At 41.4% G+C, this 14776-nt stretch overlaps 1 protein-coding gene across 1 annotated transcript in view; it reads left to right on the top strand.

Annotated features, from left to right (window-relative positions):
- The window catches only part of UTP20 (UTP20 small subunit processome component), a 204108-nt gene that overhangs the window by 49347 nt on the left and 139985 nt on the right, over nt 1–14776 (top strand). Inside the window, exons 14-17 of the mRNA XM_033952529.1 lie at nt 684–772; nt 3947–4052; nt 8326–8476; nt 12287–12349. Of these exons, the coding sequence (XP_033808420.1) occupies nt 684–772; nt 3947–4052; nt 8326–8476; nt 12287–12349 (409 nt within the window). The remainder of the gene's footprint in view (nt 1–683; nt 773–3946; nt 4053–8325; nt 8477–12286; nt 12350–14776) is intronic.

Genomic DNA, 14776 nt, shown 5'->3' with positions numbered 1-14776 from the left:
GTGATTAGAAAAGAACCATGTGATCCACCTGTTCATTTTTGCCTGCCTGCTGTCCCTTCACAGGTTGCCTTGATCTGTGAAGCACTTGTTCCATACATGTTTGGCTTATGCATTTTAATTCAGCCACTGTTTTGGCTCCTTTGACTTCAACTGGAAGTCTTCTAAGTATCCAAGACAGGTGGGGTCACTCCAGAGGAATGCTTAATAGATGGATTCTCGAGGGAGGGAGGATTCTTGAGTGGGCAGACTTGTTGGGCTGTCAGCCCTTTTCTGCCGTCATACTCTATGTTTCTAATACTCTTTTAGTGATTCCTTGCCTTTAAACTTCTCTTTCTAGGAAAAATATTTATCTCCTGGTACCTTAAGGTTAAGCAAAATCCAGCTGTAGCAGCGAAAGCTTGTTAGGCCATGTGTGTTCCTCACTAACTTATTGGATCTATATAGGGTAGTGAGGTCTCCACATTCCTCTCTGATTCTAGACAAGAGAGAGAGAACCCCAGGCTAGGCCCCATTTTGGCCTTTGGGCCAAAAAAGCTGCCCACTCCAAAGGACCCTTATTGAAAATGTTTGTATCATATCTAAAGTTCACTCTTCCTTGATTTGGAGGCAACTAAGGTTTGTTATTAGGTGTCAGAAGGTAAATGTTGGCATAGACAGATTTTAAAATGGTATTCTTTTGGCAGACCAATGGATAAAGAAAAAGCTTTGCCAAGGCTTACAGCGTTACTAGAATCACTGTTTACTGCAGTTGACAGAGGAAACCTCAGTAAAGGTATGTCAAGTTATTCCTTTGTTAATACTGTTTATGAAATATTCTTTTTTAAACTGCAATCTTGACATGAAAAACATAGATGATTCCAAGAGAGTTAAGATATTCACAAACATGGATGGATGTAAGAGGAGCCGTTACAATTACACAATGCCTCCTGATGAGCACTGTATATGAGGGACATGCTAATTATGTAATGGTAGCACCTAGCATTCTGTTATCAGGATTTCTAGATAGCAAAAACAAAAAAGAAAAACTGCAGAGCTGAGGTACAGGATTCAGGAACTTTATTGAAGATATCCAAATGTTGTAATCCAAGAAATGGCTCTTATAATTCAAAGCCGGGACCCAATACAGTTGGTGTTTCGAAAAACAGTCCTTCCTCAGGGGTCCTCGATAGGAATTGTACCAGGTATGAAGAACCATTTGGGATAAAACCATATAAATTCTTCTGTGCTTGGCACACACTCTTCTCTTGATTAATTCTGTCTGATTTTAGCCTGGAATCAGGGATTGCCAAAAGATGTCCCAGGCATGACAAAGCGATCACAGAGCCCGTTTGGTTTTGCTATCTAAATTTTACTGCAGAATTGTTGGATTTCTCTTTGCTTTGCCAGGCTTTCTGGGCTACATCCAACAAGGATTTTTGAATGGGAAGAAGCATCCATGTCTAAAAAGGAGGACATTTCTATCTAGAGCTGTTTTCAGTCACGTCCAAGTTACAAATATTGCTCTAATTGAGCAGCTGATCACTGGAGGGATTAAGACATAACCTCTTCTTAATCCCCCAGTGGTTGCTGTCCCTTTCCCTCTCCTTGGAAGGAACAAACAGGCTGTATGTCAGATATTATGGACACCCAAAATCAAACTCGGGGAGTATAAATCTAATATTTGGTGGATTCAAATGACGAACAGTTCAAGTATATAAATAACCGATTGGGATCGGTTATTTATATATTTGAACTGTCAGATATTATGGCCTTTCTGAACAAAGCAATAAGCCTAATGGTTAGTGTGGTGGACTGTGAACCAAGGGACTCAGGTTCAAGTCCCACTTCAACTCTCTTTTAAATAATTGAGCTTTCCAGAAATTGAAAAATACGTATTGTATCTAAATAATAATAATAATAGTTTATTTTTGTATACCGCCACACCATCAGTTCTTGGTGGTTTACACAATAAATGACAAAGTATTTAAATACAGAGCCAGATAAGTGTCTTATAAAAGGAAATAACACAATTCAATAAAAGATACTAACTGACAAAGTACGACCCTAACTCATTCAAAGTATGCACAATACAGATTATTTATAATAAAATAGATAAGCTTCTGTAAGCCTTATTCCATAAACATAATAAAAATCCATTTATCAAATTGATATTGATATCTACTAAGTATTGTACTGTTTAAATAGATAAGTCTTAAAATCTTTCCGAAATTGCTGATAAGTGAGGGCTGGAGTAATAAAAGCATTCAAGCATGTATTCATTACTCCTGCTTGAAACGCCAGAGTCCTATCTAAAAATTTCTTAAAACGGCACGCTTTCACTGAAGGAAAATAAAACCAGACAGTTCTACGTATATTTTTTTTACATATAAAAAATCTAAAATGAGAAACAAGATAAGATGGGGCCGACCTAAATAAGACTTTGTAGCAAATACATCCAAATTTAAACCACACTCTAGCCTCAAACAGCAACCAGTGGAGCCTTTGATAATATGAGCTGATATGATCATGTTTTTTTTAGACTAAAAATCAAACGAATTGCTGTGTTTTGAATTAATCTTAATCTACAAGTTGTTTTTTTATGAGCACCTAAATAAACAACTTTACAGTAATCCAGCATAATTGATGATTGAACCAGTATTTTAAATGATATAAAATGAAAATATTTTCTAATGGTACGCAACTTCCAAAGAGTGATAAAACATCTTTTGACCAGTAAATCTGTATGAGCCTTAAATGATAAAATACGATCCAAAGTAACTCCTAATATTTTTAAAGTAGGAACTATTGGATAAGTTTGAACGTTTACCATAAGCATCGTTTCCTTAAGCTTATCATTAGGGCTAGCTAGAAAAAACTTTGATTTATCTGGGTTCAATTTCAATCTGAAACTAGAAGTCCAAAATTCCACTTTTGTAAGAATGAAAGAAATCTGATTTAAAATTTCTGGTGTAAATGCAGTTAAAGGAATTAGTATTGAAATATCATCTGCATAAATGAAAAATTTTACATGTAAACTATAGAGAAAATGACCCAGTGGAGCTAAATAAATATTAAAGAGAGTTGGCGAAAGTGGTGATCCCTGAGGAATCCCACTTTCGTCTACCCACCAGGTGGACAACTGACCAGCACTAACAACCTGATATGACCTATTGTTTAGAAAACCTTGGAACCAATTCCATACCTTTCCCGAGATCCCAATCGAATCCAAACATGATAATAAAATGTCATGGTCAACCAAGTCGAAAGCACTGCTCAAGTCCAGTTATAAAATTGTTGCAGGGAAAGGGCATGGGACTGCTTTTTTGTGGTCACAATCAAAACGGTTTACATATTTATAGACATGTACTTATTTTATACCCGGGGCAAAGGAAGGTTAAGCCGCAGTGGGAGTTGAACCCAGTTCCTCAAATTCGTGGACTACTGCATTAGCCATTATGCTACTCCTCCACTCAAGACACCTGCCAGCGTGAAGGCTATTGAAGTGGTGTAATTCAGGTACATTAGGTGTTTTTCAGGTCCTGGAGAGATCACGTTAAAAAAAAAAAATTTTTTTTTAAAGCAAAAACAATTATACTGCACTAAACTGAACCATTCTTCTGCTCTGCAGAGACATCTGTGTTTTTGAAAATGATGCCAGTCGGGATGTGCATGTCCCTGGTTTGTTTGGTTTTTTTTGGGGTGGGGGGTTGTCATTCTAAAGTTGGATGTTTCACTTTGGAAAATGACTATTCATTTTGGACATTTTTAATGCAAAAATGTCCATCTCACAGCCATAATCGAACAGGAAATCTAGACATTTTTCTTTTTTGATTATGGTTGTGAATTGGATGGTTTTTTTTAGACATTATGAGCAGGATGTTTGGGTTTTTTTTTGTGTGTGGGGGGGGGAATACCCCTCTCAGCGTGCTGTTTGTAATTGCACACTTCTGTTGCTTTTATCCTGCAGGAATCTTCTTTGTGGCCTGCCACGCAGTAAATACACTTCTTAGTTTAGAAGAATCTTCCGAAATTCTCCACTTGATACCTTCAGAGCGTGTGAAGAATTTATTAATGTGAGTTGTTCTGACTTATGCACTTAATGAAGTTTACAGATGCAGAGACTTAAAGTATGTGGTTCTCAGCTTTGGATCCAGTTCCTTTGAATGGAAAGAAGAGTGCGGGGCTTAGTTATTGTGCAGGAAACGTTTAAAGCTATTCACAAAGGCTGATATTCAAAGAGCTGCTGAGTGGTGAAGTGAACTGGTTAATTTTGTCTGGATATTCGGCAGCAGCTAAGTAACTAGCATTGCAGTCCCATAAACATAACTGTATGAAATAAGATTGATTTTCTACTGGCTAATGTAATAAGAATATTAGGAGTTAATTTTGATCACAATCTTTCACTTTTACCTCTGGTCAACCTGTTAATAAAAAATGTCTTTTGGAAACTCAGAAGGATTAGAAAGTATTTAGATAATTATCAATTCCATCTGTTATAATAATCTTTGGTTCATAGACATAATCGCGGAAGACAAAGGCGCGCGCCGACAACTAAGCGCAAGAAGGAGGCGCGCTCTCCGAAGAAAATTACTGTTTTAAGGGGCTCCGATGGGGGGTTTTGTTGGGGAGCCCCCCCCACTTTACTTAATACAGATCGCGGCAGCGTTGTGGGGGGTTGTAACCCCCCACATTTTACTGGAAACTTAACTTTTTCCCTAAAAACAGAGAAAAAGTAAAGTTTTCAGTAAAATGTGGGGGGTTACAACCCTCCAAACCTCCCACAATGCCCCCACAACGCCTCTGTATTGCTCCATGTTGCAACCTCACCTTGAGTATTACGTTCAATTCTGGTCGCCTTATCTCAAAAAAGATACAGCGGAATTAGAAAAGTTTCAAAGAGCGACCAAGATGATAAAAGGGATGGAACTCCTCTTGTATGAAGAAAGACTAAAGATCCAAAGCTCTGTCATTATAAACCTTTACTCACAACAACCCAGCATGTTGTTCCTAATTTTTCTCCTGTTCTCCCATCCTTAATCCTTAGTTGGGGTGACAGACATAGGGCTCCTTTTACGAAGGTGCGCTAGTGTTTTTAGCGCACGCTAGCCAAAAAACTACTGCCTGCTCAAGAGGAGGCGGTAGCGGCTAGCGCGCGCTATTCCATGCGTTAGGGCCCTAACGCGCCTTCATAAAAGGAGTCCATTGTTCATTCTGAAACTTGATGTGTGTTTGACTTGAATCTGGCCTCTAGGTGCAATGGCTGAGATGGTTGAAGAGAGGGGGCTTTAAACACTTTCTTGCATCACAGCATGTCCAGCTACAGATTTAGGAACTGAATTGGGATGTTCATTTGTAAGTGTACCTTAAAAAATGTAATTCATAGACAGGATCCAAGATGGCAGATTAACTGTTTGGCTGAGCGTTCCGCTTCAGAGAGCTCGCCTAATTTTGTTTTCCTATCTCCAATTACCTGTAACATGCCGAAGTGGAGAGGGCGTAGTGCCGCTGGAGCCTCGCGGTGTTCGGGCCCGGCCAGTCTCGGCAACATAGACGAGCTCCTGCGCCGAATGCAGGACATCACGGGAGCGTCGGCACACCCGCTGGAGACGCACCGAGGCGAGACGGAAGCGTCTTCCTTGGGCTTAGAAATCGCCTTGAGCCCCGACGCTGGAGTGCCTCCCCCTCCTCCCCGGATCACCAGCTCCCCGCGGGTGGAGGAGCCATCGGAAGTCGGTGAGCGACTCTCCCCGGAGGCTAATGGGAACTTAGAGGGGAGCATGGAGTTGGAACCCCTGTATCCACAGGGCATTCGTTTGGTATCTGGGGACCTGCCAGCACCATGGCTTGTCTGTGAGCAGGAGAGCTGCAGCCAAGAGGGAACTCCAGTTGGTGAGAACATTGACCTTTCTTCTAAAAAACTTTCCTTTACACTAAAGAAACCCCAAGAGGTAACTCTTGAAGCTATCTGGGATCTTGTGGCGGATTTAGCTAAAACAATAAATCCTCAGCTCAAGAAAATGAAATTAAGAATATTAAACTTGATCTACAAGACTTGAAAAATTCAACATTAAATTCTTCCCAAGAAATGAAAGTTTCCAAACAAATTACAGAAACACTAGTGAGAGATAATATCAACTTAAGGAGAAAATTGGAGTCTTTAGAAAATTTTTCCTGTAATAATAACCTTAGATTAATTAACTTTCCCAGAGTTGCGGCAGTAACTCCGAGAGAACATAAGCAATGCCTCTCCTGGGTCAGACCTGAGGTCCATCATGCCCAGAAGTCCGCTCACGCGGCGGCCCAACAGGTCCAGGACCTGTGCAGTAATCCTCTATTTATACCCTTCTATCCCCTTTTCCAGCAGGAAATTGTCCAATCCTTTCTTAAACCCCAGTACTGTACTCTGCCCTATAACGTCCTCTGGAAGCGCATTCCAGGTGTCCACCACACGTTGGGTAAAGAAGAACTTCCTAGCATTCGTTCTGAATCTGTCCCCTTTCAACTTTTCCGAACGCCCTCTTGTTTTTTTATTTTTTGAAATTTTGAAGAATCTGTCCCTCTCTACTCTCTCTATGCCCATCATGATCTTGTAAATCTCTATCATATCCCCTCTAAGTCTTCTCTTCTCCAGGGAAAAGAGACCCAGTTTCTCCAATCTCTCAGCATATGAAAGGTTTTACATCCCCTTTATCAGATGCGTCGCTCTCCTCTGAACCCTCTCGAGTAACGCCATATCCTTAAGGTACGGCGACCAATATTGAACGCAGTATTCCAGATGCAGGCGCACCATCGCCCGATACAACGGCAGGATAACTTCTTTTGTCCTGGTTGTAATACCCTTCTTGATTATACCTAGCATTCTATTTGCTTTCTTAGCGGCCGCTGCACACTGTGCCGTCGGCTTCATTGTCATGTCCACCATTACCTCCAAATCCCTTTCTTGGGTACTCTCATTCAATAACATCCCTCCCATCGTATATTTGTACCTTGGGTTTCTGCTTCCCACATGTAATACTTTACATTTCTCAACGTTGAACTTCATCTGCCATCTCGCCGCCCATTCCCCCAGTTTGTTCAAGTCCCTTTGCAATTCTTCGCATTCCTCTTTAGTTCCAGCTCCACTAAATATTTTTGTATCGTCCGCATGTTGAAACGTTACATGATGGAGGTGTTGGAAATTACTGAAGAATTGTTACCGCCATTCACCCAAGTGTATTATTTACCCATTAAAAGGGAAGAAAAGCTAAAGGAAGAAGATCAACAATTGTTAATATTTCTACAATGCTGGAACTTTCAGATAGGGAAGTCACAAAGCCGGCAACACTTCTTCTTACTGTTGCCTTAGCACCGGATAAGAACTGGCTATTAAGGCTTTTCTTTAAAAATAGACTGAAAGAATTTCTAGGGTCTAAAATACAAATGTATCCAGACCTGTCACGAGATACACAAAAACGTCGTCATGAATTCTTGTTGTTAAAGCCAGTGTTATAGCTCTTGGGGCGACTTATTTTCTTCGCCACCCGTGTAAATGTGTGAAGTGCATTAAATGCAAAAATATGTCTTCTTTGATCCTAGCCAACTGACATCCTTCTTGTCAGCGGCTCGACTGAAAATAGGAGGAGGAACATGAAGCACTCTTAGATTAGATTGTTTGATCTCCTGTCTCAGCCAACATAATTGTTAGTTTTATTTCTATTTCTTTGTTTAATTCTCGCTGATTCTACATCTTGGACCTATATTGAGGACTTGAGTTAAAGTTAAGATATACTGGGTTAGTAGATTATAATTTGAATTGTATTTTATTTCTTGTTTAACTTTATCTTTCTGTACAAGTGGATGCTTGATAGGTTATTGATAAATAAATAAAATTAAAAAAAATGTAATTCATGTGCAATTTTGTACACATTAAACATTTTTATTAAAATGAATGTGCAAAGTGAACTGGAAAATTGTGCATATATTAGGAAAAGTCCAGAAAATCCAAAATGAAATGAAAACTTTGCCTGTGAATGTCCGTAAAACTAAATTGGGTCTCCTGCTGCATTAGATATGCATGTAAACAGACTTGAAAGCTTTAATACATCTTCCACGTGCCCTTTTATTCCCTTTTGTGTGAAGTTAGTTTATATGTCTCGTTAAATGTCCTATTAACCTACCCTAGTATTGTTTAGTATTTCTAATTTTAATTTGTTTTTATGGTATTTTTAATTGTACACCGCATAGAAATTTGATTAAGCGGTATAAAAATTTTTAAATAAACTTGAAACTTTATCGTTGCTGGGCAGTGCAACTTGGAAAAAGTGTATTAAAAGTTAATTTTCATTTGTATAATGATTTGTTCTGCAGATCGTTCCCCTCGGATATCTCAGTCTTGCTGCTGGCTGACCTGTACTACACCCGGTTAGTTCTGTGTGGCTGTCATGAGCAACTCTCTCAGGAGAATTTGATGGAAATATTTTATAAGCTGCAACCAAATATTTCAAAAAATTCATCCAAGGTAATTTGTTTTCTTATGGCTTTATGCTGCTGTTTGTTTATCATAAAATTCATAAACCTAAAGATAATTTTCTATGAGCGCATATTTTTTTGCATAAAATAATCTGATGCTATCAGGTTTGCTTGATGTTTTAAAATTTTAGACTTTGTGTGTATGTGCGTCTGTGTTTGATCTCGGTAGTCTGCTCCAGGTGTAGCAATGTGTTTCATTTCTGATTTTTGCTCTTTGTCCTAAACTATTGAAGATGCAGTCTTACTCACAGGTAAAAAATGACAGGTCTGATATTCAGCCAGTGGCAATAAGCATTTTGCTGACCGCCACCGTTGTTACCCTGGAAATTCAATGCCTGGTCATATCTGGGCTCTGGCATCGAATTTCTAGGTATACACTGATGAAGCTTTACAGGTGTGACAAGGAGCAATAACATGAATAAGCATGCTGAAGATGGAAATTGGTATTGGGTAATTGAACTGGAGGTGGTGGGCCTGAAAGGTATAGTTAAGGTAACAATTTCAAAATTATGGGGGGGGGGGGTAAATAAGACTGCAGGAGAGCTATGGAACAGTGGAGTGAGAGGATAAATTTAATCCATGTTTTTTCAATATTTACGCCTTTGCTATATGATGTCAAAGGTCAGTTTAATTGGATTGTGACAGGTAACTAAATAAACAGTGAAGTTTTGTAGTGATATTAAGGAAAAATACTGAAGCAGAAGTGAGCTAAAATCAGTTATGAGGAAAGGCCTAGTGTTACAAGAAATCATGTGATAATCCCATGACAAGGGTCCTGCTTACTTTGATAAAATCAGGTTTTACAGAACTGGCTGAATTGTTGACAGGAAAGGTTTCATAAAGTATGAGAATGACATGGGATAGAGAAGGAAGAAACAGTGTATGAATGGGTACAGCCACTGACCCTCAAGCCTTGCATTGAAGAATGCTGGTATAGAAAGAATGAAGAGATAGGCACTAAAGAATGACATGGGATGGTTTCCTACGGTTATCTGTGGGAATGTGGACAAATTCAAAGAGAAGTAAAGCCCAGATGTTTTCTAACTGATAAGGAAATTGGTGATAAATAACAAATTAGCAACTTCAGCATTTGGTGGACTTTACAGTCTAGGACCCAGAAATATCAAAGAAGAGATAAGTAAAATTAATCATGTACAGTGGTACCTTGGATTACGAGCATAATCCGTTCCAGGAGCATGCTCGTAATCCAAAATGCTCGTTTATCAAAGCGAGTTTCCCCATAGGAAATAATGGAAACTCGCTTTGATGCGTTCCCTCCCCCCCCCCCCGATAACCGGCAACGCTCCTCCCCGCTCGCAAAGGCCCCCTCGCTCCAACCGGCACCCCTCCTTGCGCGAACCAGCCCCCCCCGCCCAAACAACTTAAACTTACACCCCCCCCCCCCGGTCTGGCACCGGCACGCAGGCACAGATCGTGCCGGTGCCTAGAAGATCTTCCGGCTTCTGCCTGCCTTGAGAGGAAGAATTAGAAGTCCTTGAGCATGCGCAGATGCATGCTCAAGGCAGGCAGAAGCCGGAAGATCTTCTAGGCACCGGCACGATCTGTTGTTAAGTTGTTCGGGCGTGGGGGGGCTGGTTCGCGCGGGGGGGGGGGTGCCGGTTGGAGCGAGGGGGCCTTTGCGAGCAGGGGGGAGCGATGCCGATTATCGGGGGGAGGGGAGGGTGCTCGCAAATCGAGTCAACACTCGGTTTGCGAGTCAAAAGTTTGCTGAATGTTTTGTTCGTCTTGCAAAACACTCGCAAACCAGGTTACTCGCAAACCAAGGTTTGACTGTATTTTTAATGGGTATAACTAATGGACAGACTGGATGGGCCATTCAGGTCTTTATCTGCCGTCATTTACTATGTTTCTTCACATGGGTTCAAAAGGGCAGTAAGAATGTTCACTTTTGCCATCTAGTGGTGGATGTTCAAAGCTCGTGTGTAGAAGTTAAAGTCAGAAATATGTTTAATGAAGAGACATTAATGATGAGTTAAAGTGAATTAAAGTGAAAGGTTGTGCTTCAGAGATGTAAACATAATGGCCCAGATAATCAAAATGGCATCGATATCGTCAGCTGCTGAGCATGGGTACACAAGCGCACACTTTAAGCAGCAGTTGCCAATGAAGCTGCTAGCTTTTGCTCTAGGTGTGCAAAAAGTACATGGAAAATAACACGTGACACAAATTTTATTAAAATAGTTATTTTGTTTATTAATTGTCATAATGGACCTCAAAAGGTTATTGCGTCATCTGGGAGGTCTTTACAGACGCCAAAATGCTGGCCTTTTTGACAAAGATCTCAATCTGAGAATTCGTTGCTCCTCAATATGTACCTTTTGTCCTGCATGACATCATTACTTGTCAACCAACTTCCTTTTAACATGGAATAAAAGTTTCAGAAATCATATTTTTTGTTTATATTCGTTTTTGAATATACATAAACATTTTATAACATAGCCAATATTCTTTTTGTCACTCTAAAAACTTATTTCAGACAGTTCATCTGTGTAAAAGGCAACCTGCTGAAAAGTTCTTGTCCCTATCAGCACAGGAAAAAAGGAGGGGCTGTTCCCCCCTGCTCTGAGCTTTACAAGAACTGACAGTTTCAAATTTCACACAAACTCAGAAACCCCCCTGACCCCTCCCTATGCTGGTGGGCCTCTAAAGGGTTTCCATGGTAACAGTATTCCTAGCTTTAACTTAATCATTTCCAGATGTTACCTAAAGATTTCTCCTTAGTGTTTCTTGCATTATATATATATATATATATATAAAACATTTAAATATAAGTACAAATCATTTTCTCACATAGCTTTCATACATCATTCATTCGTTCGGGGCCCCTGTCATCCACACCATATATTTCATTCATATTTAATGCAAGAAAGCTTTTCTTAAATGTCCAGTGTTGGAATGTAAAATCAAGCTATCCAGCCAAGCCCATCTGGTATCAATTAGACCATGAGGGAAGCTGAACAAAGGCTCAGAAGGGAAATAAGCCAAACACAAAATGGAGTAAAGCCAAGCAGAAGATATTTACAGAAAGACAGAGAACCAAAATGGAGTCACTACCTCAAGATGGAGTTCTTAATATCTTTCTGTATTATATATATATATCCTGATTTCCTCAGTGGTCTGGCTTAATAGCAAAGTACATAAAAAGAATATTATGCTTTTCCTTAATATTAATCTGTAGTGTGTTTTTCTGGCCTTGGCTACATCCATATTCAGATTTTTATTCACCAACTATGTCATCTATTCTAGAGCATACTTATGAAAGGAATTTTTAAAAATAAAGTGCAATTCTGGAATCTCGTGGCACACCCAGAACTACTGTGCCTTGGCACACAGGTTAAGAGATACTGCTTTAAGGTCTGGTTGACCTTTGTAAACTGTTGGATTACATGTATGGCTTCTGGCTGTAGATATTTGTTGTTCTGAAGATTGGAGGGCTTGTTTTTGAAGCAATTATGTGCTTTTCCAAGGTTAGAAAAAAATAGAAATTTATCAGTGTCTTTGCATTGCAAAACACAAAGTTGTGGCTTTGGAAGTGTATTCAATTCAGTGACCCAAAACACAGTTATCCATTGCCAGCTCCTCTTCTTCCAACCTTAATATCAATCCCCCAGAAATCCCAGTTGAGGGTATTTATCAAGGTTGCCTGTTTATAACTGAAAATCAGGAACCCTAGTTATATGTGATCTGCATCATCAAATCTAAGAATTTATATGACTCCAAATGATTGTCAGGGTTTTCAAGCATATTCATTTACGAGTCTTATATTCTCTTTGATCAGGCTCGACTGCTAACCATTAGAATATTGAACCATTTTGAAGGACAGCGTCCTGCAAGTGTGCTGGTAAGTTGCAACAGGTTTTTTTTTTAAAAAAAGTCAATAAAACATAATACACTTCTCCCTCCGTATTTGCTGTGATAGGGGATTAACAGAACCGCAAATACAGAAAAACCGCGAATAACTTTTTCATATGTTATTCACTGTTTTCTATTAAAAAAAACCATTGTGAATATAGTGAAACCGTGAATAACATGGCGGGAGACCTGGCCTGTTCCTGAAGGAGAGTCAAAACACGGCGAAGAAAGTGCTGGGAATCAGCGATTTTCTCTGTAAATGCTGATGTAATTTGGGGGGGAGGAGCCAGCAAGCTAAAAACTGAATAATCGAAACCACGAATACGGAGGGAGAAGTGTATATGCCTAAGCTATTTCTACCCACTTTGTTAGAGTAGACTCTGCACAATATACATATCTCTTTGTACGTATTGTCTTTTGTATTTCTTTAGAAAACATGAACACCCTGCACATGCCCATCAAATAAAAGGCATAATCACTTTGATTATATTTGAGGGGAAAAGGTTCGTAAAATCAAAAATGATAAAATATTTCTGCTTCATAAAGGAGCAGTAAGAATAAGCCCTCTGTCTAATTGGTAATTAAGATATATTTGATATATACTGTATACAGGGGTGTAGCTGCCATTGAGTGAGCCTAGAAAATGCCCAGGGTCGCTCAGTGGTAGGGGCCCCTTCCCCATCCTCAAATCTAGCACATCTCCCTTCCTCTGCACCTCTCCTGTCCAGCTCTTCCACTACTAGTCGTCCAAATACATCATGGTCCCTGGCAGATGCAACTGTGAAAACAGCCTGCTTATGGATCGCACCTTCCCCAGGTCCTTTCCTATGCCGTGGCCCGCCAACAGGAAGTTGCATCAGAGAGTTAAGCCACAGCTCAGTATGTCTTATCTTACGGGGACGGACCACAGGCAGGCTGTTTTCACAGCTGCCTCTGCTGAGGATTGCTGTGCATGTGGGGATCACAGGAGGAGGGAGGTGTTAGTGCTGGAGGAATTCATTGGCGGGGGGGGGGGGTGGAACAGGGGTGATGGAGAGATGCTGAATTTATAAGAATGGGGGGAGGGAAGCAGAGGAAAAAAGCAAGAGACTCACAAGGGATGAGGAAAAGAAGGGAAGAAGTACTAGATTTAGGGAAGGGGAGATAGAGGGAAGAGGGAGAGGATCCAGAGCAAAGAGGAGGAGGAGGAAGAGGGAAGGCAAGTGCTGGATGAGAGGAGGGCAGGGGTAAAGCAGAGGGAAGAGAGCAAAAAAGAAAGTTGGACTGGATTGGTTCAGGAGAGAGAGGAGGAGAGTTTCTGGATCAGTGAAGGAAGAGAGAGATGCTGACCCATGGCGGGGGGGGGGGGTACAAGAGGAAGGGGGCCCAAGGCTCAAGGCCCAGCAGACGAGGAGTCCGATCTTCTAGAGTGCCCAGATGAGGGTAAGAAGCGGTGGGGGGTGCCCAATTGTGTCGGGGGGGGATGTCGGATCATTTCGGGGGGGGGGGGTGGTTGGATCGTGTCGGGGGGGTGGTCGGATTGTGTCGGGGGGTGCTCAATCATGTCGGGGGGGGGTCAGATCGTGGCGGGGGGGGTGCCGGTTCGAAGCAGGGGGGGTGCCGGATCGCAGGGGGGGTGCCTGATCGCAGGGGGGGCCTTCGAGGGGAGCAATGCCGGATCTCAGGGGGGGAACGCATCAAAGCGAGTTTCCATTATTTCTTATGGGGAAACTCGCTTTGATAAACGAGCATTTTGAATTACGAGCATGCTCCTGGAACGGATTATACTCATAATCCAAGGTACTACTGTATATTAAATAGCAGCGGCCCAAGCACCGAGCCCTGCGGGACACCACTCGTGACCCTCCTCCAGTCCGACATGACATGACAGGCTGCCGTCAGCCAGCCTCTGGGTCCTTCCCTCTGCTGCATCCTGCCTCCACTGATGCGGTTTCCTATGGGTGGGACACTGCAAAGGGGCTGGTCAAAGGCAGCCTGTCGTACTATTGCTGGAAACTGATGTGAACTTTACAGGATCACGGAGGAGTGAGAAATGTGAGGAGGCAAGTGCCAGAAGGGGAGGGGAGAAGAGGAGAGATTGGTTAGGGGGAGGAGACAAGGCTTAACCTGTAGACTAGGTAATGCTGGGTATTTTGGCGCCCTTAATCTCAGGCGATGGGGAGAGCGCCGCCAAATCAAGTTGGCTTGTGGCACCACTATCCCTTAAGCCAGGGGTGTCAAAGTCCCTCCTCAAGGGCCGCAATAAAGTCAGGTTTTCAGGATTTCCCCAATGAATATGCATGAGATCTATTAGCATACAATGAAAGCAGTGCTTGCAAATAGATCTCATGCATATTCATTGGGGAAATCCTGAAAACCCGATTGGATTGCGGCCCTTGACGAGGGACTTTGACACCCCTGCCTTATGCCAACTCTG

This window comes from Geotrypetes seraphini, chromosome 7 (genome assembly GCF_902459505.1).
Source record: "Geotrypetes seraphini chromosome 7, aGeoSer1.1, whole genome shotgun sequence".
Lineage (NCBI taxonomy): Eukaryota > Metazoa > Chordata > Amphibia > Gymnophiona > Dermophiidae > Geotrypetes > Geotrypetes seraphini.
This window is presented reverse-complemented; position numbering and strand designations above follow the sequence as displayed.